This window comes from Ylistrum balloti, unplaced genomic scaffold, assembly GCF_031769215.1.
Source record: "Ylistrum balloti isolate Yb309-2 unplaced genomic scaffold, AGI_CSIRO_Ybal_v1 Utg370620, whole genome shotgun sequence".
Classification (NCBI taxonomy): Eukaryota; Metazoa; Mollusca; class Bivalvia; order Pectinida; family Pectinidae; genus Ylistrum; species Ylistrum balloti.
In genome coordinates, this window is record NW_026782380.1 from 134,123 (window position 1) to 158,021 (window position 23,899).

The following is a 23,899-nucleotide window of genomic DNA, read 5'->3' on the forward strand; positions in this document are numbered from 1 at the left end:
TTTGTTTTTCAAAAATAAAAATTAACAAACCATATAGATCGTATATGTCCAACAGATTCGGAATCAACCGATTATCGTTACATTTCCTACAACGAAACCAACATGAACAGTTTTCACAAATGTGAGTTTTCCGTGTCTAAATAGTAATAATTCTGCTCCCCAGCCTAAGGTATTTAAAGACTTATTCCCAACTTACCACGATTTCTACGTAAGATGTCAACGTAATTTCACCGTCATTAGTTATTTGGAAATATTGTATTTTGTTGTGGGATATCAAGGTGGTTGTGTCCTATGCTCGTTAGTATGCCTGGCGGTTTCGTTGTTAACCTTGTTGTCTTTTGAGAACAAAACGTTATTAATTTGAAATGCCCAAGGTTTATATGGCGAGTGTCGTCCATTAATTAAAAGACACTTATCATTCTTATCCTTTTTCAATGATCTCCTTATAATTTTTTTTCTTCATGTTTTGCCTCTTTTCATTGCTTTTGTGTTTGAAGTAAACATCTCTTGACATGTGGGTATTTTCTCTGTGTCTCTTAACCACTTTCCTGTGAGAAATCCAACGCATTTGGTATGCACATTGCTTAAATACAAATATGTGGACGTTTTTCCGTTTCAATGAAGGCAAGTTGGTTCCTTTTCATTTTCATTGTGAATGCTTTATGTGTGTAATACGACCAATGGAGACTTCGTGAAATGATTACTGACAGATTTAATTAATTTACCGCGATTTTTTTTTCATTACTTACGAGATTCAAAAACCTGGTCTAAGAAATGTTCCCTTCCGGAACACCTGGTCTTATTCTCCTGCTGTTATCTGTTCACAACAGAAAGGAACTTTGTAACTTAGGAAAGTATCTGCAATCGAGTTTATTAGTACGGTCTAGATTCCAACTCTAACTTATTGTATTTTCACTTTGGTTAGCATTACATGAGTATGTGTTTGTCTACAACATTATATATATTGTTGCCATTAATTCCCTGACTACACCACTCTATACCTGTGTATGCCCTGTTCGAGCCTTACGACATACAAGATTATGCTTTATACGTGATAATATAACATATTTTTTATTTCATATTACTTATGTATCAATTATATGATCTTATGAATGCTTTTGAACCGTAAAGCTTCAAGTTAAATAAACAATGAACAATTCTCCTATTCTAAGTTTAGTTCCCCTCCGGAACACCTGGTCTTATTCTCCCGTCTGCATATAATCTTTCCTTTGATCATATTTTATCCTTTCATCAAATTTGAGTTTGAATTCAGATTCTGTTGACATGTCGGTATTTTTTCTTCGTTGTTTTAGCAGGTAATAGACTCGCTATTATAAGTGTTGTCATCACATTAATGGGGGAGTGATGTTTCGTCATGTCATAGATAACGCATGACACGCGTGATAATACTTGTGACGTCATAAACAAATCACGTCATGAAGATGTCATATAGTTGTGTCGGTAGTGAAGTCTCTCTTACAGGGAAATTGATTTGAGAGTTTTAGCTAATTTTTCAGAACGGGTAAAATCAAAAATATAGTCTCATACTCGTACTACTGATGCAATATGAAATTTATTAAAATTCTATTCATGTAATCTTCATTCTAGGAGGAAACAAAGGGAATAATAGTTATGCTATTTCATATTTCACTCACCCAAATGCTCGTGACATAAAAGAAATTGTTCAACTCCTTTAATAAATTTCATTTATATCGGCCCTCATGTAAGATACTATATGTCTGCTACTCACATGAAATACTTTTTGTAAATTTTTATATCTTATGATATTAAGTTATCTTACAAATATGAGATCTTTAGTATAAGATATCAGAAAACCTATTTAACCACATTGTTTGTATACATAACTGATAAGTCTTCATAAGGTATCATATAAAATTGAATACAATGCAGATTACCAACATGGCTCGCTTTAGAAACTTCCACTTGCTTTGCCATTTCTGAGCAGATTTTCTCCAGCAATGTATATTAAATATTACGTCCTTTGCAATTCGTTTTGCTGGTCTGGTTTTTTTAAAGTAGGAAAATGTAAGGAATTACACTATTCACAAAATAAAGAAATACAAGTCTTTTGGGCCTCTTGTTTTGTTCGGAATACTGCCAATGCTCGTTCTGCCATATCGATCACAGATAAGGTGTTTTAACCGCCCCATTCAGAAGTATACTTATGTGTGCCGCTGGGTATTAATTAAATAAGGTTTAATCAGTGGGTATTGTACCTATTTAACGTACCAGTGTGCACCCGTTAGTCAGTCCGTCGTTTATAGTTGTTCTCACTCTCAAATCGTTAATATACTCTCGTATCAAATACATACACATGAATTCGAGGTGTCACAAATCTCGCCACAAAGATTACATGGTTAAATAACACTTTGTCATTTGAAATATATTTGGATTGTGTGGGTACATTTAAACACTTAAGGTAACTCGCATAGGAGTAAAACAAAATGCAATGATTGTAACAGCAGTTATTGAAGATATTACAATAACGCTCTCAACATGTAAACGCTATATACAATATTTACCTTCTGTTCTCCGTTAAACCTTTTATTTGTATGACAAGGAAAACTAACTGAGGATTAACAATTTAGTCAAATGAACAATCTAACTGGAGATTAAGGCTCGCCGGTCGTCAGGGACAACCCTCAACAATGAGATTAGATTAACAGATTAATTATGTACACGTTTGCGGAACCTATGTACGATTGTTAGTATTGTTTTATTACGAGAAACACAATACAGGATTAGAGTGAATTCAAACTACTTATTTTCCATCCAGACAATTTTAACTAATTTTTAACGATGGAATCCACAGAGGAAAGAAAACGGCGAATCTACGGCCCGATTCGGAACCTCCAAGTGGAGGAAATCCGGAGTCGCCTGTCAAAGAGTTGTGTTTTGAAGCCTGGGGAGTACAATTATACCGACGAGAAATTAAAGGCGGTCAACTATGGCACCAGTTACGATACTGATTTCTCCGTAAGTAATGTCAACATCCTTCTCATTCCATAGTCCAAGTATTGCTGATAAATCAAACGTACCTGCCATCAGTCCTAAATACAAATTAATGGGTACTATAATGGGGCGGACACAAACAATAGATATAAAGGGACGATTTTTAAAAATAAATTTGAATTCGAGATTATAATTAAAAAAGATACTCCCTACTAATGAATGCTGCTATCTGGTTTTTGCTGTTCATCAAATGACCTGTGGAACTGTGGACCTGCAGTTAGTATTTACCATTTTCCTTTCCTTTTCGATTTTGTTTTCGATTGTGACTGTTTTGTTTTAATTTCGTATTTGCCATACATTTACTAGATATACATAGATGAGTTGGCCTGCATTGGCGATCGGGAATGGGGAGGGGGATTGGAGTTGCTAGGTTGTTGTGAATCACGACTAGGGAGGGGAGATGAGGATTACTTCTGATAAAACTGTATATATAGGTTGTGAATTACGACTGGGGCCAGTAAAAATGTCATTTACCCTTGAACATGCCCCTAGCCAGTCATTGTCGCAAAATTATTACCTGTCAAAAGACCAAATGCATTTTTTTATTCCACTGTGTGTTGACAACACATTACACCATTGGAATGGGTAATCACCATTTCCATCAGCTAAAAAACATACAAAACGTCAGTTATTTGATTAATAGGGATATATATATATATAAAAAAGATTATATATCATTACGTTTTGAATTGCGACAAAGGCATATACCGTTCGTATTGCTCGGCAACGACACGAGGTCAGCACTGAGTCAATTAAGACTTTCAAATAGGGACAAAAAGTGCATCGCACATGACGCTTGAACAAACACCTCAAGACACACAGATTTTTATTATCTTCTAAAGGTTAAGTTAGTGTGTTATTGTGTATGCGAAGCGATTGTTCTTATTAAGTAAACTGTGGTTCAACCAGTATCCAGTAAACATACAAAGATTACTTTGTGTTTTACCAAAGGAATACATCAAAATCACTTCCTCTGAAGAATTATTTAAAACCAAGACTTCCAAGAGGAGAAAGACAAAATTCATTATATGTATAGATGAAAAATATTCCAGACAACAGTAAACATGAAAGGGATCAACATTCGCAATACTTTTACATCCATTTGCCCGGTACAGGAACAATAAAGGGACTCCGTAAGGAGCTGTCATTATCTACAGTCATGACAAGTTAACATACATTTTGTCACGGAGTAATGTCACTCAAATATTTGAATTACATCGGAAAATATATAATCTTAACTATAAAAGACATATAAAATATCTTTTCTGATCATGACATATATTATGCATTCAAAAGGTATTTTGTAAAATTTATAAGATATCGCATCTTGTATAAAATATGTAAGATATTTCACCTTTCAATTATGTTTTAAAAGATATGAAATATAGGATCTTCAATGAGTTTTCATTTGATAAAAGATTTTAGGAAACTATTGACCAGTCTGCGATTTCATCTTAATTTTGCGAGCTTTGGAGAGAAAAAAAAACCCAAAAATTCTTTGAGATATGTAGCATAAAATAATATGAATACAAAATTGATTGTTTACCCCATAACACAGAAAAGTTACATTCTGACAGGTTTAAAGTAAACATGTAAGGGAGAAATCAAAAGGGACGGACATTTTGTTGCAAATAACATAGCACAGGATAAAGGTATATATCTGGAATTGATCAGATATCTTAGTACAATATACTGTTTTCTAAAATTATATCTATGATTTTACTGTGAATGGTCATGTACTTAGCTATGGAGTGACCATCCCACTTCTGTAAAGTTTGAGTAGATAAGCGGATGGCATTATAGTGTGCACTATAATAAGGGTATATTAGTCCTACAAAATGACGCTCACCTTTACATTAGGATCAAATCCATGTCTACAACAACTAAGGGATCACATAAAACATCCAAGCCCATGGGTGGCAATGCATCAAAAACATTAAAGAAAAGTTGTAATGGTATGTAATGGTAATGAGTGTCGAGTAGTGACGTCACAAATACGGTACCAAATCGTGTTTTATTGAGAGTTAAAGGAAGTGTGTATTGTCACTATTTTACAAGAAAAAACTAAGTCTCTTTCTTGTGCGATTTGGTTTTCATGTTCCGGTAGTTTATTTCTCAAAATCAAAAGAAAAAAGCACGATTGGTGTATTTACATAGTACAGTTGGTGGCCTAGTGAAGTTTGTGTCTCCACAAGATACCAAAGATACAATCGCTGTCCTCAACATAGTACAAAAATGGTGTCCCAACAAGGTACAATCGTTGTCATCACACAGTACAATGGTGTCCCAACAAGGTACAATCGTTGTCATCACACAGTAAAATGGTGTCCCAACAAGGTACAATTTCTGTCATCACATAGTACAATTGTGTCCTCACAAGGTACAATCGTTGTCATCACATAGTACAATGGTGTCCCAACAAGGTACAATTTCTGTCATCACACAGTACAATGGTGTCCCAACAAGGTAGAATTTCTGTCATCACATAGTACAATGGTGTCCTCACAAGGTACACTCACTGTCATTACATAGTACAATGGTGTCCCAACAAGGTACAATTTCTGTCATCACATAGTACAATTGTGTCCTCACAAGGTACAATTGTTGTCATCACATAGTACAATTGTGTCCTCACAAGGTACAATCGTTGTCATCACATAGTACAATGGTGTCCCAACAAGGTACAATTTCTGTCATCACACAGTACAATGGTGTCCCAACAAGGTAGAATTTCTGTCATCACATAGTACAATGGTGTCCTCACAAGGTACACTCACTGTCATTACATAGTACAATGGTGTCCCAACAAGGTACAATTTCTGTCATCACATAGTACAATTGTGTCCTCACAAGGTACAATTGTTGTCATCACATAGTACAATTGTATCTCCACAAGGTACAATCGTTGTCATCACATAGTACAATGGTGTCCCAACAAGGTAGAATTTCTGTCATCACATAGTACAATGGTGTCCCCACAAGGTACAATCGCTGTCCTCACAAGGTACAATTAATGTCATTACACAGTACAATGGTGTAACCGCTAGGTACACTCGCTGTCCTCACAAAGTACAATTGTGTCCCCACAAGGTACAAATACTGTCACCCCACAGTACAATAGTGTCCCCACCAGGTACAATCGCTGTCATCCCATAGTACAAATTGTGTCCCCACAAGGTACAATCGCTGCCATCCCATAGTACAATTGTATCCCCACAAGGTACAATCGCTGTCCTCACATAGTACAATGATGTCCCCACAAGGTACAATCGCTGTCCTCACATAGTGCAAATTGTGTCCCCACAAGGTACAATCGCTATCCTCACATAGTACAAATTGTGTCCCCATAAAAGTTTTTCTGGCATGCTAGTGTTGTTTCCACACCCTAGTGTTAAGCTGTACGATGTGAACCAGTCTACATATGATTGATACTTTTGTAAACGTCAGAATCACCTCGAGATGTTTATGAAATACTGGTTTCCAGTATAATACATTTTGATAGAGTGTTCTAACTTCATGATGTTGTGGTGATTTATTTCTACAGGGGGCCATTCCGGACCCAAGTAACAAACAAGAACAGAAAGGTCAGGTAGGTCGTCAATCTTCGATCAAACTCCGGGTATCATCGGAAGCACTTTTGTGCTGCATGGATATATCATAGAAGCCAGTTATTGCATAAAATGTTTTAATCATCATATCCAGTCGTGTAATATGTTGTTGTAACTGATACTTCCAGCAGAGCTGTGATGTAAAGTCGTGCCTAAAGTCTCATCTCAGCTTTAGAATAAAACCAGGAAGTTTGCTAGAGTAAATGTCATTTCAATTTGAAGGACTTTTTTTAAGAGATGCTGTGCTATTCTAATAAACACATCGATGTGAATACACAAATCTACTTCTGTTTTTCAGTTGACACATCACTTTGAATTGGGTAATGACAGCGGTGCCAACGTAGACGTTAAAACATACCAAAACAGTACGACAAAATCTGACTTTCAGGAAAAGCCATGGTGCAAGGTAATCCCTGACAATGGTAAAACACTTAATAGTTGGTAATTAAGGTGATTCTGTCTAACTATATTAGTGGTATTCACTACAACTTATTTTGGCATGAAATATGTGGGTGATAACTCTCAGTTACTCGTTCAACTAAAGGTCAAGGTGATTATGTTTTTTTCTGAATCCTTATCAATAGACAAAAACGAATTTTCAAATGTTTATAAATACAACATCATGGAAATTTGCAATGCATTTATCATAGCTTTTAATTTGATTCAGCAAATTTTAGAACGATATATCAAAGGATTTTTTTCAATACTACAATTACACGAGGCAAGACAACCACAAACGTTACTGATTTATCTTCTCTCTGTGGCTCAATTAAACACATTAACCACAACGATGCTTTACACCATATATATTGCAAATTAAATAACGATAACTGCATTGCGGCTTAGCCTGTATTATAAATATCAAATAACAGACAGCCAGTACTTAAGACCTGCCATATTGAGAGTGTAGTTATGAAAATCGATATCAAAGAAGCAATGCTGCTATTTAACTAAAGCACTGACAACATATCAATTAATTATTCATTAAAAGACCATATATAAATGAATTCAAGCTGTCTTAATGATACTGACCATCGGCCAAATACAGAGGTATTATTTACTGCACAGCTTGTAGAACTGTTAGTAACTCTGTCATAGGTTGAGCCCAATTTGTTTGACATAATTATCTTTTCTCGTGTTTCAGCTGGATATGGTCGTCTCAAGCAAAGACATAAACTGGCCCGTGAGTTCTATTATAATAAAATAGAAAACAAGTTTAAATATAAATCAACGGCGGTTTGATATAAAAAGGAAAAACTGCTATTTACCCCTATTTTCTCAGTTTTTCATAAATTCCGCTATTCGCACTTATTTCTTCACTCCTTTGAACGAATGGAAATAAAACATGTGTCTTGTAATTTCAGGATATGGCACCTAGATATATGATCAGTAGAAAGACGGAGAATTCAGAATACGCGTCCAATTACAACCCTGGGGTAAGTAATCAAGGAAAAAGATACCACATTCGTATCGCAATGGGTTGGGATTTAATATCTTTAAAAAAAACATTTAACTGATTAAACTATGGGGTTAGTGCTTTTCATCCATAATTCAATATTTGTTTGGGTCGTTTTTGTGTTTACTTTCGTATTCCGTCTCCTAGATTTCCACTATTAAGGCCCTGAACATTCTGTAAAGTCACAAGAATGGCAATATTAGCATATACTGTATTAAGTACACAATTGTATGTCAATTATAAAATCATATGTGATTATTTCGTTAATGAATACTTGGTTCAGTACATGATAATCTGAAACCAACCTTACATGAAATATGTATAAGCCTTGATTATTCCAAAGATGATAAGAACGAACGTAAATAACTGCTCAGTTCGACAGTCGGTATCAGGCATGACTCTGTGCTACTTTCTAAACATACACGTGTAAACAATGTCGCCTTCAAAATATCCAGAATTTACTAAACAATAGCAGGAAAAAACTGCTATTGAAGAAATGAGTCAGCCGAGTTACGGACAATGTTGGCCTGACAATACTTGATATGGCTTGAAAACTGTTGAAATACATCAATTGTTCCTATTCGTAAACATGAATTTTCATGGCCGATAAACTTACTGGTTACATTAAGATAACAAAAGGAAACACTTTCTCAGATTTAAGAAAAAAATATCATTATGTAATACGATTTCGTTCACAACAATGACAATGGAATATTCAATTAAAGCCATATATTGTAATGCGTCATTAAAACGTGGATATTTTCTCTGTTAAAGATCGAGAAGTCATCATCCGAAGGAGCAATGTTCCCAAGGCTCAACACTTCTAAGATGCAGCTTCCAATTGATCAGTCACGCTTTAAGCGACATCGTGGCAACAACATCATGTTCGGTAGCGACAATCCTAGGTAAGTTCAGATATGCACAGAAAAATACACTGCGACTTCACAGCGAGTTTTCTACACTGCTTAACAATAAGATGTTCTGTGTAACTAACATATACAACAACAACCTAAACATAAAAGAAATTCTCCAAATCGGCAACCTCCTTCTGGCTTTAAACGCTCGTTGAAAAACATCCCAGAAAATCTTGTTCTAAATCTTTATGCAGATGACCTATGAGTAGTTTTTATCCGTCTAAGAAAGACAAATGCTTATATAATGAACAGCATGTTGAAACCCTCGTCTGAATAGAGAGCCATCCCCCTCCCACTTTCTGGAAACACTTGTCACTAAAAATACCAACCTAAAGGACGACTTCCTGATGATAAATACCTTCGGACAACCTCGTAGTGACAAATTCCTACGAATACAAGCACCTGTTGTTTTTAACTCCTGATAATCTGTAACATCTGCTTACACATAACATATCAGTGATAAGTATCTTTCAATATCTCCTCAGAGTAATTAACGTTTATCTATACCGACAACCCCTAAGAGACAAAAATAATTATCTGAATGTAAACGACCATTTAAAAATTCGATCAAAATGTTAAGATTGACGTATTTTATTCACTTCAATCCTCAAATTAAAATCTGACTATGAAAGAGCAAGTGCACTGAAACATGACGACTTTCAAGATTCATTGTTAATTTTTTTCTGTCTGTAGCATCTTCAGTGAGAGCCAGCGTGTGTATGGGGTAGGAGATGCCGCCCAGGGTCCAGCCCTCGCATTTTCTCCTGAGAAGCAAACAACGGCACAGGTCAGCAAGGCCATGAAGGACCTCGGCCGGACATCTCACGTCTTCAGATACGGGGACTACAATGGAATCAGTATGACTCATTAATGAATCCCTCGTAAAACTTAAAAAAAAAAAAAAAAAACAGTTCAACTTCTACTTCTGAAACAATACCATCATTTGGTAAACATTTATTGAACACGCAGATGAAATTTAGATTTACACTAGCTTCTCTCCGAAGTGCCAGTTGCTGCGGCTAATAAGTCCAGATCACCGGAAAGTTCGTTATGCTTTCTTATTAAAAAATCTATGAAATAGAGAGCTAGCTACTACTTTGCCTATAATTACTGTCAGGTGTTTATCTGATAATGGTTGTTACAGAGGGTAACTACGACACGACAGTAAATGATGAGTTCGGTCCGCGGACGTTACCCCCGGCGGAGACAGCTGCGCGCGCCCTCAAAGCTGCTGAGTAAGTAGACACTAAAGACATCGAGGAATCTTTGTCCAACTGACATTGTTCTCACCAAACGTTGATTCCAATATATCAATAAGCGTACTCATAGAAAAAAAATCCTATAGGATTTCTCTATTACATGAAGTGCCCGTATACAAATGTACTTTCAAGCGTGTTTCTATTCTCGTATATTGCAAATATAGTGGCTTTCTCTGTTTTCCTTAATTTGGTTTTAATGTAACAGCCTTATTGGCCTTAAAGGAATATACAGAAAACAATTCTCACCGACTTGTATTTGTAAAGGATTATTCTGACTGTAAACTGTCAGGAACGATCATAATCTTGCCATTAATTGTCTTTAGTACTGCCATGAAAACCTTGTTACCAATTTTGTTTTTAGTGGTTTAAAAACTCCCGTAAAGTTTTGCCTATTTACCATTAGGCAATGTCTTGTTTGGTATAATTTAATGCAGCACATGTGTCTTTAACACAATCGATCGAATTTAGATCGCTGTTTTCATTGATATTGTCTTTACTTTAAACAATGAGTCATGATAATGATGTTTTAACTATTACAATTGGTTGTACACAGATATTAATTAGAGATCGTAATGATTTGTTATGCTACATATGATACAGAAATAAGAACCATGGAGTGAGGCTTCAAGAATGATCGAGTCTCGTTTTCAAATTTGTTTGTAACACTTGTAAAAGTGATTTATCCTTGACTGTTGACAGTAAGGCCAGGGAACAAGCTGAGCTCAGTGGTGCGGAACTTCCAAAAACAGGACGAGGAGTCACCCTGCCGGACGACAATACCAGGACCAGTCACCTCGCAGCATACGCCCGAGATGTTACCGTCCCGGTTGTATTCAAAGGTGGGATAAAAAGAATGTGTCGGTTTGATATCCCTTTATCTATATAGCTACTGACTTTTAGATAGATGTTATGAAGCAGTATCGATTTCACTAAAACTCTCTGTCTCTTGGGATATCATTATACATTATTCAGGTTTTCATATTCCAAGACACACGTTAGTGATTATGACTTAACATCTGCTCCATGCCCGGTAAAACAAAATATTGACGTAAAGCGTAGCATAGGATACAAAGGTTAGGAAACCTTGTGTGATTCTAATCTATAGACATGATGTTTACAGGTGCTGCCGATGGAAAGGATTATCAGACCTCTGCCCACTTCAAGGTAAGTTCCCCAAACCAAGGACAACTTTCACGAATACGTTGAACACTACAAATTACTACATTGTCTGTAAGATTGTATAACACATGCAAGTGAATAGCACCTTTTAACGCAAATAAAGAGTTAGATACAGTAGAGACAAACAATGAACTCGTCTGTATCATACTGCTGTTTCGTCCTTCTAGGACTCGTCAGTCATGCTAAGGGCCTAGATAATACTATAAAACATGCTAACTTACATATTTTGACCTTTCTTCATTTTAAAGGTCAGTGTTACATGGTATTATGATCTTGTAATGGTCAAGTTTAAAGATAAACAAAGTATAGGACCAAAACAACAGGTGCACTTTTATTGATTAAACCTATTTGTGTTGTCGTTATGATTGACATAGACTGTCAAGAATATGTATGTGTTTTATGTTGAATTATCAAAGTTAAAGTTTCAAGAATTTTATTGAGATGTCAACGAACCCATGTCTTGTTATGATAATTATAATTATTTCCAGTTTGGACATGACCCAACAACAGTGCACAGTATGTATGGGAAGGACTATGCCTTAGGTGCCATGGCCAAGAGAGGACCACCTCAGCAAACCCCAACAAAGGCTGCAGGCAATGTAATTACCGGATACTGTCTTAAAATTGAAGGAAAAAAGCTTCAGGTTGGAGCTAAATGTTGTGAAGACAGTTAACTGCTATATTTGCCAAGCTTAACTCAGATTAAAAATACTATTTGTAGTCAGAGTAATCCAACATTGTGTCTCTATTAGGATACATAAATGAAACACTATACAGCCTTGAAGTTAATAGATAAATGCATTTTCGTTTATTTTTTCAGATTTTACAAAATGATCCTGCATTTTCGGCATTTGGTAGTACAAGTAACAACGTGGATTACAGCTACCAGCCAGCTATGCCATACAGGGTATGTATGAAATAGGCATTTCAACAAATGCATGTTTACAAACATTTGAGAAGCATTTGTGAGTATTTTGTTATATTTAGTTACATTAGAATACTGTCTGAGATGCTTTCTTCGAAATTAGACACGATAACCAGTTCTTTATGTGTTTAGCGCCTTTCAATACAATATATATTTTGGCACAGATTAGAAAATAATGATTAAACTGCCTCCGACAGCCGTTTCGACCTTCTAACACCCGCCAGTGAGATCGAGGGGCTAAATTGTGGAAATGAATGTCAGAAAGTAAATTTTTATAATTTTTGATATTTTGGAATATTAAGAACGAGTGTCTATTATACAGGTTATGGCGAACCATGGAGCCTAAAATCTATCATTATGGCCGTCCACCTGTATGTTCAAAGAATATTTGTTTCAGTACAAATTTAGAACTGAATGCAGTACAAACAAATAATGAGTTTAACTGCAACATACAGATTTTTCGTCCTTGTAGGACTCCGTTAGTGATACTTAGAGTCTAAATGGTTGAAACCGAGGAGGCGACTGAGGAAAATGAACCTGGTCAAAAACCAGATCGGGAGGTGCACTTATCCCGAAATTCAGTAAATTTAATAATTTTTAAGTTTTGTATGATTTCAATCGAACGTCAAGTAAATCAAGTACACTTTTCCAGTAAAGGAAGCCTCTAAAGATTTGGCCAAACTCTTCAAAGGTAGACTCCTTATATGGTTCTACCATGCCACAGACAGCCTCCCAAATTTTAACACGGAAAAGGTAGTCTAACATTGTAAATTGTACCATGCATGCGAAATTTAGTCTCTCAATATAGTGTCAAACAAGGGGAAGGCAGTCTGTCATTTTGGTTTTAATACGGAAAAGAAAAGGTGATCTATCTATAGGGGTTCCACAATGGAAAAGTTATCTCGACATAATTTCTGCTTTGCGAAGAATGGACTCCTGTCAAGAGAGAGGTTGACTTCCTTCTAGTCTGTTAAGTACTCTGTTTAATATCAACTACAACACACATTACTAAGCTGGTGTGTCGGTAAACGTAATATTATCATGCATTGCTTATGTTTTGTATTTTCAGAATAAAGACGGAAAAACCTTAATGGAGGTCAATTTGGATAAGAGAGATCACGATAATATCATAATGAGTTGTGACCTCAACAGACATGTCCAAGACAGACAGAGTTCTTGTAAGTATAATGATGACTTCGTATCTGTGGTTATCAAAAGTCGCAGTGTTCCCCATGGCACAGTACGTTCAACATTAATTATTTACACTGATCATATTATGAATTGGTGCATTTTCTTACGTTTGACTGTACAGATTTGACGTTAATGGCAGACCTCCTTTGCTTTAATTGCTTTCAAGAACTTTGATGAATTATAATTAATCCTAACATGAGACATAACTTCAGATATAAACCAGCATTGCAACTAAGCCTTTGTAAGAAAAGAATTCGTTCATTGAACGTTGTCACATTATAAGCATGTTCGATATTAACGTTTAATGCAAATTTCACATCGGATAATGGTTAGAGTTATTTTCAAATCAACACCTTTTCTTTTCTTTATTGTAAGATCAAAATGATTTGCTTGGTGTTGCAGTGGCCCACGATGACTACAAGCGTCCTCCCCCGGGCTTTAAGGGTGCAGGACAGCTGGCTGAGGCTGGGGTTAGTTATGACTACCTCACACCAGATGACGCTCTTCCATACCCAGGACTCAACAAGATGCAGTCGGAAGCAAAAGTTAGTATTGTGATGTGTTGTGGAAACAATTTCAATAAAATAGAGATGAGTGGCTTGTCCATAAAGAAGAGGTGTGAGACCAGAATCAGCCAAATTGAGAGTCAGTGCTTAAAAAGAAGCATTACTGGTGCATCTATCGAAATTTTTTAAGGCGTTTCCAAGCCAACGAAAATAAAGAGGATTTGACAATACAAATTACCCTTCCCTTGACATGTTTAGCTATTTTTGTGTTTTTTAAGGGAACACCTTATGATGATAGTTGTAATAGCTTTTTAGACGTAAACAGCTGTCTCAGATTGAGGGTAACGATTTGTTTTCAAAAAGGCAATTATTCAAAATAACGAAAGTACAATATGTCTGATTTGTCATTGCAGAACAACTACATTGGTACGTTTATGACAGGCGGCCATGCCACAGGAAGACGCCTCCAAAAGGACTCACAAACGAAATCGAGACTAAGTGATGGCAAAAGCACACACTTTGTGGTTGGCTACAACCCAATGGACTTTACAACGGAAACACAAATAAAATATCTAGGCGAAAAGAAGAATGACCAGGGGATGAAACCTGCTGGTAAATCGGAGAATGTAGCTCCCGTTAAATTCACGTCTCTAACTATAAGCGAAAACACACAGGATTTGAGGGCTGCTGACCCCAAAATGGTTAGCAACAATGAGAGTCTGATGGCTCAAGCAGCCTACATGTGTCCAGAACCCGAGCACGTGATGAGGACATCCGTGATGAAGGCAGATTTCAAACCACTTCCTGATAGGAAGTAAGTATTGATTATATAAGGGGTTATAGGCGCAGGGAAGGAAGGTATTTCATGTTTCTCTGGAGGTTAGTCTAGTAATCGGATTGCCTTGATATATAAACCAGATGATTTTATTGTATAGAGAAACAAAGAGTAAAGCAGAAGAAATTGACCACAATTGGTCATTTGCCACTATGGGTTACAGTTTACTGTAAACTTCTGTATTTCCATCAACCTCAAGTTTCGTGGTTTAAATAGAATATAACATTCCGCGGGCGCTTGAATTCGTGGATTGCCAGGTCCTCGATATAATTTAATTACTCACAGTTAACTAACTCGTATGACTTCGTGGATTTTAGTATTCCAACGAAATCGTAAAAAGACAGAAATCCACGAAAATGAATGATTTTACATTATTGCCTTCAACTTTTTGTGAACATTTGCGAATACGGGAAAATCAAAGTTAGTGAAACATCTTTTTAAAAAAAAGTCGAAGTAAATGACATTTCTATATGAAGATTATAAAAAGGAAAGAGAGAAATGATTAATTAAACTGGATCATACAGCTATTTCGGCCTTCTAAGAGTCGTCAGTGATGCTTTGTGCCTAAGGTTTGAAGCCTAGGAGCCGACCTCGAAAAATCCAAATGATCGCAAGAAAAATCAAGATGCAGAGGTGCACTAGCCCAGTAAATAGATAAATTTCATGACTTTCGTATATCTGTTACATTCATAAGTCGGAGTTGTTGTAGGAATAGGAAACCAGAAAGTTTTCATTAGAGAAATATAAGTAACAGCTCCATATAAGGAAACCTAAAATTTCTACAGAGTCAATTTATGAAAATATGGCGGCATTTAACGATACAGATTTAAAGAAAGTGCGATAGATTAATTATTCTCACATCTAAGACCAGGATATCCTTTGTAATACCCCATCCTAGATTTTTTTTATCTCGCCCGATCAGTCTAGTTCGCGTTTTCGCGGATTTTGAACGCATCGGTGAATTTATCAGTGTGTAGACGTAGGTGGCACCTACACCAGTGCATTTCATTAAAAACGTAGGTTATGCCGTAGTTTAAATTTCAACGATATTCTATTTAATTAATCGTATTAAAATGAAAATAAGTGCAGCCTTCATTGTTCACGCTGCACTATCTAAATGTTGTTTACAAGTGAAGAGGCTAAAGCCTCGGTTTGAATTATTTTACAGGATCTTCGAATGGGATACCCCGATATTACTCAGTTACAAATAACAGATTTTACTAATCTTAAACATGAACATTGCATTATAGATTTACTGACGCCCAACTTCGGACAATGATGGACATGAACAAGAAAGTTAGCAAAGAGATTGCTTCAACACATCTTTTCCATACTGACAACTCGGGACGTAAGTATGGCAGTTTATAGGTTGTACTAACACATACATTTTCAATTAAGAATTTCATTCTTAGACAATGGTGTTTCATTACTTCTAAAGCATAATACTTACAATCAATACTTATGGTCATCATAACTGTTTTATAAAGGATGTATTTAAGGAAGATTAATCTCTTTTATACTGTAAAAGCTGGTATTTTCGAGAATCTTATTTTCGCTACACATCAGTATGATATATAATCGCGAACAAAATAAATATGACTTCCCTGTAAGATTATTATTATTATTATTATTATTATTTTTGCTTCAAGGACTTGATACAAAATGAAAAAGTAATCTTTCCTATGAGAATTTGTTGACGAGAAGCTAAGGAAGCAAGAGTGAATATTAATATCTTTGTTTACGTTTACAGGAAATAATTACCAAACGACGGCAATGAACGATTTCATCAAACCAGAGACCATGACAGGTAATTGTCATCACGTGTATAATCAATAAGCCACAAAACATAACACAATAGAAATCCTAGGTGACATAAAATCATATTTAAGGAACACAACAGGAATTCTAACTTTAACGAAATAAGGATTGAGTCCACATGTATCATTGTAAAACTGATTTTAAACATTATTTTCTCTAGTTAATATCCATCTCATTAAACTGTAGTTTCGTTAGAAACAACAAGAACAAAAGAAAGACAGCACATTCACTGGCTATTACTAAATTGTATCTAATTGTTTGTATAATCCCTATGTTTCAGGCCAGAAGTTCTTGTCAGCAATGTGATCGTGATATAGACTGAATGAAGGGGCTAGCAAGACAGGCCAAGCAAAATACACAAAAAACAGACCAAACGTTAGGGACCTAGCAAGACAGATTAAAGACAGACCAAGTGTGAGGGACCTAGCAAGACAGATTAAAGACAGACCAAGTATGAGGGACCTAGCAAGACAGATTAAAGACAGACCAAGTGTGAGGGACCTAGCAAGACAGATTAAAGACAGACCAAGAATGAGGGATTTAGCAAGACAGATTAAAGACAGACCAAGTGTGAGGGACCTAGCAAGACAGATTAAAGACAGACCAAGTGTGAGGGACCTAGCAAGACAGATTAAAGACAGACCAAGTATGGGGGACCTAGCAAGACAGATTAAAGACAGACCAAGTGTGAGGGACCTAACAAGACAGATTAAAGACAGACCAAGAATGAGGGATTTAGCAAGACAGATTAAAGACAGACCAAGTGTGAGGGACCTAGCAAGACAGATTAAAGACAGACCAAGTGTGAGGGACCTAACAAGACAGATTAAAGACAGACCAAGAATGAGGGACTTAGCAAGACAGATTAAAGACAGACCAAGTGTGAGGGACCTAGCAAGACAGATTAAAGACAGACCAAGTGTGAGGGACCTAGCAAGACAGATTAAAGACAGACCAAGTGTGAGGGACCTAGCAAGACAGATTAAAGACAGACCAAGTGTGAGGGACCTAGCAAGACAGATTAAAGACAGACCAAGTGTGAGGGACCTAGCAAGACAGATTAAAGACAGACCAAGTGTGAGGGACCTAGCAAGACAGATTAAAGACAGACCAAGTGTGAGGGACCTAGCAAGACAGATTAAAGACAGACCAAGTGTGAGGGACCTAACAAGACAGATTAAAGACAGACCAAGTGTGAGGGACCTAGCAAGACAGATTAAAGACAGACCAAGTGTGAGGGACCTAGCAAGACAGATTAAAGACAGACCAAGTGTGAGGGACTTAGCAAGACAGATTAAAGACAGACCAAGTGTGAGGGACTTAGCAAGACAGATTAAAGACAGACCAAGTGTGAGGGACCTAGCAAGACAGATTAAAGACAGACCAAGTGTGAGGGACCTAGCAAGACAGATTAAAGACAGACCAAGTGTGAGGGACCTGACAAGACAGATTAAAGACAGACCAAGTGTGAGGGACAAAGGGACAGATTAAAGACAGACCAAGTGTGAGACAGATTAAAGACAGACCAAGTGTGAGGGACCTAGCAATAAAAAGACAGACCAAGTGTGAGGGACCTAGCAAGACAGATTAAAGACAGACCAAGTGTGAGGGACATAGCAAGACAGATTAAAGACAGACCAAGTGTGAGGGACCTGACAAGACAGATTAAAGACAGACCAAGTGTGAGGGACCTAGCAAGACAGATTAAAGACAGACCAAGTGTGAGGGACCTGACAAGACAGATTAAAGACAGACCAAGTGTGAGGGACCTAGCAAGACAGATTAAAGACAGACCAAGTGTGAGGGACCTAGCAAGACAGATTAAAGACAGACCAAGTGTGAGGGACCTAGCAAGACAGATTAAAGACAGACCAAGTGTGAGGGACCTAGCAAGACAGATTAAAGACAGACCAAGTGTGAGGGACCTAGCAAGACAGTGAGGGACCTAGCAAGACAGATTAAAGACAGACCAAGTGTGAGGGACCTAGCAAGACAGATTAAAGACAGACCAAGTGTAAGGGACCTAGCAAGACAGATTAAAGACAGACCAAGTGTGAGGGACCTAGCAAGACAGATTAAAGACAGACCAAGTGTGAGGGACAAGACAGATTAGCAGTGTGAGGGACAGATTAAAGACAGACCAAGTGTGAGGGACCTAACAAGACAGATTAAAGACAGACCAAGTGTGAGGGACCTAGCAAGACAGATTAAAGACAGACCAAGTGTGAGGGACCTGACAAGACAGATTAAAGACAGACCAAGTGTGAGGGACCTAGCAAGACAGATTAAAGACAGACCAAGTGTGAGGGACCTAACAAGACAGATTTAAGACAGACCAAGAATGAGGGACTTAGCAAGACAGATTAAAGACAGACCAAGTGTGAGGGACCTAGCAAGACAGATTAAAGACAGACCAAGTGTGAGGGACCTAGCAAGACAGATTAAAGACAGACCAAGTGGGAGGGACCTAGCAAGACAGATTAAAGACAGACCAAGTGGGAGGGACCAAGTGTGAGGGAGCAAGACAGATTAAAGACAGGGAAGTGTGAGGGACCTAGCAAGACAGATTAAAGACAGACCAAGTGTGAGGGACCAAGTGTGAGGGACCTAACAAGACAGATTACTTAAGACAGATTAAAGACCAAGTGTGAGGGACCTAGCAAGACAGATTAAAGACAGACCAAGTGTGAGGGAAGCAAGACAGATTAAAGACAGACCAAGTGTGAGGGACCTAGCAAGACAGATTAAAGACAGACCAAGTGTGAGGGACCTAGCAAGACAGATTAAAGACAGACCAAGTGTGAGGGACCTAGCAAGACAGATTAAAGACAGACCAAGTGTGAGGGACCTAGCAAGACAGATTAAAGACAGACCAAGTGTGAGGGACCTAGCAAGACAGATTAAAGACAGACCAAGTGTGAGGGACCTAGCAAGACAGATTAAAGACAGACCAAGTGTGAGGGACCTGACAAGACAGATTAAAGACAGACCAAGTGTGAGGGACTTAGCAAGACAGATTAAAGACAGACCAAGTGTGAGGGACCTAGCAAGACAGATTAAAGACAGACCAAGTGTGAGGGACCTGACAAGACAGATTAAAGACAGACCAAGTGTGAGGGACCTAGCAAGACAGATTAAAGACAGACCAAGTGTGAGGGACCTAGCAAGACAGATTAAAGACAGACCAAGTGTGAGGGACCTCCTAGCAAGACAGATTAAAGACAGACCAAGTGTGAGGGACCTACCAAGACAGATTAAAGACAGACCAAGTGTGAGGGACCTAGCAAGACAGATTAAAGACAGACCAAGTGTGAGGGACCTAGCAAGACAGATTAAAGACAGACCAAGTGTGAGGGACCTAGCAAGACAGATTAAAGACAGACCAAGTGTGAGGGACCTAGCAGATTAAAGACAGACCAAGTGTGAGGGATTAAAGACAGACCAAGTGTGAGGGACCTAGCAAGACAGATTAAAGACAGACCAAGTGTGAGGGACCTAGCAAGACAGATTAAAGACAGACCAAGTGTGAGGGACCTGGCAAGACAGACCAAGTGTGAGGGACCTAGCAAGACAGATTAAAGACAGACCAAGTGTGAGGGACATAGCAAGACAGATTAAAGACAGACCAAGTGTGAGGGACCTAGCAAGACAGATTAAAGACAGACCAAGTGTGAGGGACCTTACAAGACAGATTAAAGACAGACCAAGTGTGAGGGACCTAGCAAGACAGATTAAAGACAGACCAAGTGTGAGGGACCAAGTGTAGCAAGACAGATTAAAGACAGACCAAGTGTGAGGGACCTAGCAAGACAGATTAAAGACAGACCAAGTGTGAGGGACCTACAAGACAGATTAAAGACAGACCAAGTGTGAGGGACCTAGCAAGACAGATTAAAGACAGACCAAGTGTGAGGGACCTAGCAAGACAAGACAGATTAAAGACAGACCAAGTGTGAGGGACCTAGCAAGACAGATTAAAGACAGACCAAGTGTGAGGGACCTAGCAAGACAGATTAAAGACAGACCAAGTGTGAGGGTAGCAAGACAGATTAAAGACAGACCAAGTGTGAGGGACCTAGCAAGACAGATTAAAGACAGACCAAGTGTGAGGGACCTAGCAAGACAGATTAAAGACAGACCAAGTGTGAGGGACCTAGCAAGACAGATTAAAGACAGACCAAGTATGAGGGACCTAGCAAGACAGACCAAGCTAGAGGGACCAATCAACGCAGACCAAAGACAGACCAAACATGAGCAACCAATCAACGCAGACGAAAAACAGGCCAAACATGATGAACCAATCAACGCAGATGAAAAACAGACCAAACATGAGCAACCATCAACGCAGACGAAAAACAGACCAAACATGATGAACCAATCAACGCAGACGAAAAACAGAACAAACATGATGAACCAATCAACGCAGACGAAAAACAGACCAAACATGATGAACCAATCAACGCAGACGAAAAACAGACCAAACATGAGCAACCAATCAACGCAGACGAAAAACAGAACAAACATGATGAACCAATCAACGCAGACGAAAAACAGACCAAACATGATGAACCAATCAACGCAGACGAAAAACAGACCAAACATGATGAACCAATCAACGCAGACGAAAACAGATCAAGCATAAAGGACCCACCGAGTCAAGTTATTTCTCGTCTATAAAACGTTATAATGTATTCATCATAGTCTGTGATGTAGAGCTGTTCTGAGCATACTGTGATAGATGTGTACCGAGCCTGGATATATTACGAAAGGAACAATAATATTATGTTTTTTCATGTGTTACATGTATCTTGTTATTTAAATTATTTATGAGGATTCATTTCAATTAGCATATTGAAAATTGCTGGCATAACGTTTTTATTCTTTAATATGAAACAATAGAAATGAAGACTTCACTGTATTTAAGACGATAGCTGATAGATGTATTTGCAATGATTAGCAAGTTTTTTTCAGATATAATGAAAAAGACACATAGAAGTTACGGTCCATGGAAGGAAGCTTCATGAAATAAAAAAAACTATACTGATTTCCAATTTTCTTATTGTATTTCCTAATGTATGAATCACGTGAACAAATACTATCAGTCATCTAGAACTACACATCACAACTTTTTACCATCGTGGCAAAACTAGTTCATGACGACAAAATCTTGGAACAATATCACTTAACCTATTCCATTCAACCATTGAATACACCAAGAAACAACGTATTTGTTTGATGTTTTAAAATACCAAGTCACTGGAGTAGAAATTGACAAATATATAGTGACCATAACAAGCATGTATTAATTACTAAACCTTAGATCACCAGACAAGCGACATAATCTGTTATCCGTTATTGATATTCAACCAGCGATCACTTGATCAGCGGAATTTTATCCATCTCCTTTTACGGAAAACAGACCAAAGATCTATATATATTATAAGTCATCTGTTATAGTCACCAAACCAAAGATCTATATATATTATCAGTCATCTGTTATAGTCAACAGACCAAAGGTATATATATATTATCAGTCATCTGTTATAGTCACCAAACCTAAGATCTATATATATCATCAGTCCAGTGACCTGTTATAGAGAACAAACCAAAGATCTATATATATTATCAGTCGTCTGTTATAGTCAACAGACCTATATATATTATCAGTCATCTGTTATAGTCAACAGACCAAAGATCTATATAAATTATCAGTCATCTGTCATGGTCAACAGACCAAAGATCTATATATATTATCAGTCATCTGTTATAGTCAACAGACCAAAGATCTATATATATTATCAGTCGTCTGTTATAGTCAACAGACCAAAGATCTATATATATTATCAGTCGTCTGTTATAGTCAACAGACCAAAGATCTATATATATTATCAGTCGTCTGTTATAGTCAACAGACCAAAGATCTATATATATTATCAGTCATCTGTCATAGTCAACAAACCAAAGATCTATATATATTATCAGTCGTCTGTTATAGTCAACAGACCAAAGATATATATATATTATCAGTCATCTGTCATGGTCAACAGACCAAAGATTTATATATATTATCAGTCGTCTGTTATAGTCAACAGACCAAAGATCTATATATATTATCAGTCATCTGTCATGGTCAACAAACCAAAGATCTATTTATATCATCAGTCCAGTGACCTGTTATAGTCACCAAACCAAAGATCTATATATATTATCAGTCATCTGTCATGGTCAACAGACCAAAGATCTATATATATTATCAGTCATCTGTTATAATTTCTAAGATATAGATGTTATCGAGTCAACTGTTAAATAGTCATTAACCCTTAATAAAAATTACATTTCATCCCATCTGTCATTAAAGTTAATCCATAAAAGTTTAGTGCTTTGGAATTGACAGCAGAATCATTTCTATATTACTGTACCTTTCTACCCTTCAGCGGAAAATGCGGTTGCACTTTCTGGCGAGGTATATGACGGACGTAATCAATACCACGTGACAGGTTGTCTGGTGCCGCTCATTGCAACACATTAACAGCAAAGGTTTCACTTCTATAATATATGTCAAGTGTCAAACCCTGCCTGTGACCTGATATGGACAGATATGACAACTATACTCTCACGAACCAAGGATATCTATAACATGTCGGCCCCGTTTGATGTTCATGTTTTATTCTATGTCATTGGGTCACTAGTATAGCCGACCTAATTATATCTAGTTTCATCTAATTTGTTTGTAATTAATTGTTTTTTACTATCAAAGAAAAAATCCGATATTACTAATGCAAAAGTAATATAAAAATGACAGACGTTCAGATGACGTCCTGGCTTTTTGTAAGAGAATCTATAAGCAACCGAAATTACTGACCTAATTCTGTGTTATATTGCGAGCCCGACATTTCAAGCAACGGCCATAGAAAATGGATGCGCTTGTTCTGTACTTAAAACTAGGTCTTCACAAAACAATTTTCTATAAAATTATTTTATGATACGAAAGCCTGTTTGCATCAGTTTTACTTTCACGTTCTTACGTGGTTTTTTCTCGTTATTATGCGTTTCTGTTCAGGCAATAACGGAAATTTTCGTTGTGTGAATTTTCTATGCCCTACACTTTCGCATATACACGAATCCTTGCCTTATATAAACCTGAAGATCCTTCAATTTTATTCAACCCTTATAAA

At 37.2% G+C, this 23,899-nt stretch overlaps 1 protein-coding gene across 1 annotated transcript; it reads left to right on the forward strand.

Moving 5' to 3' along the window:
- Positions 1-8,008: 8,008 nt before the first annotated feature.
- LOC132557056 (uncharacterized) lies at positions 8,009-17,030 on the forward strand. The gene is made up of 14 exons (XM_060221535.1): positions 8,009-8,077; positions 8,872-9,002; positions 9,705-9,868; positions 10,156-10,246; positions 10,946-11,109; positions 11,391-11,434; positions 11,938-12,048; positions 12,270-12,356; positions 13,444-13,552; positions 13,968-14,110; positions 14,485-14,885; positions 16,157-16,254; positions 16,657-16,713; positions 17,005-17,030. The coding sequence occupies exons 1-14, from the start codon at positions 8,009-8,011 to the stop codon at positions 17,028-17,030; spliced, it is 1,695 nt and encodes a 564-aa protein (XP_060077518.1).
- Positions 17,031-23,899: the final 6,869 nt, after the last annotated feature.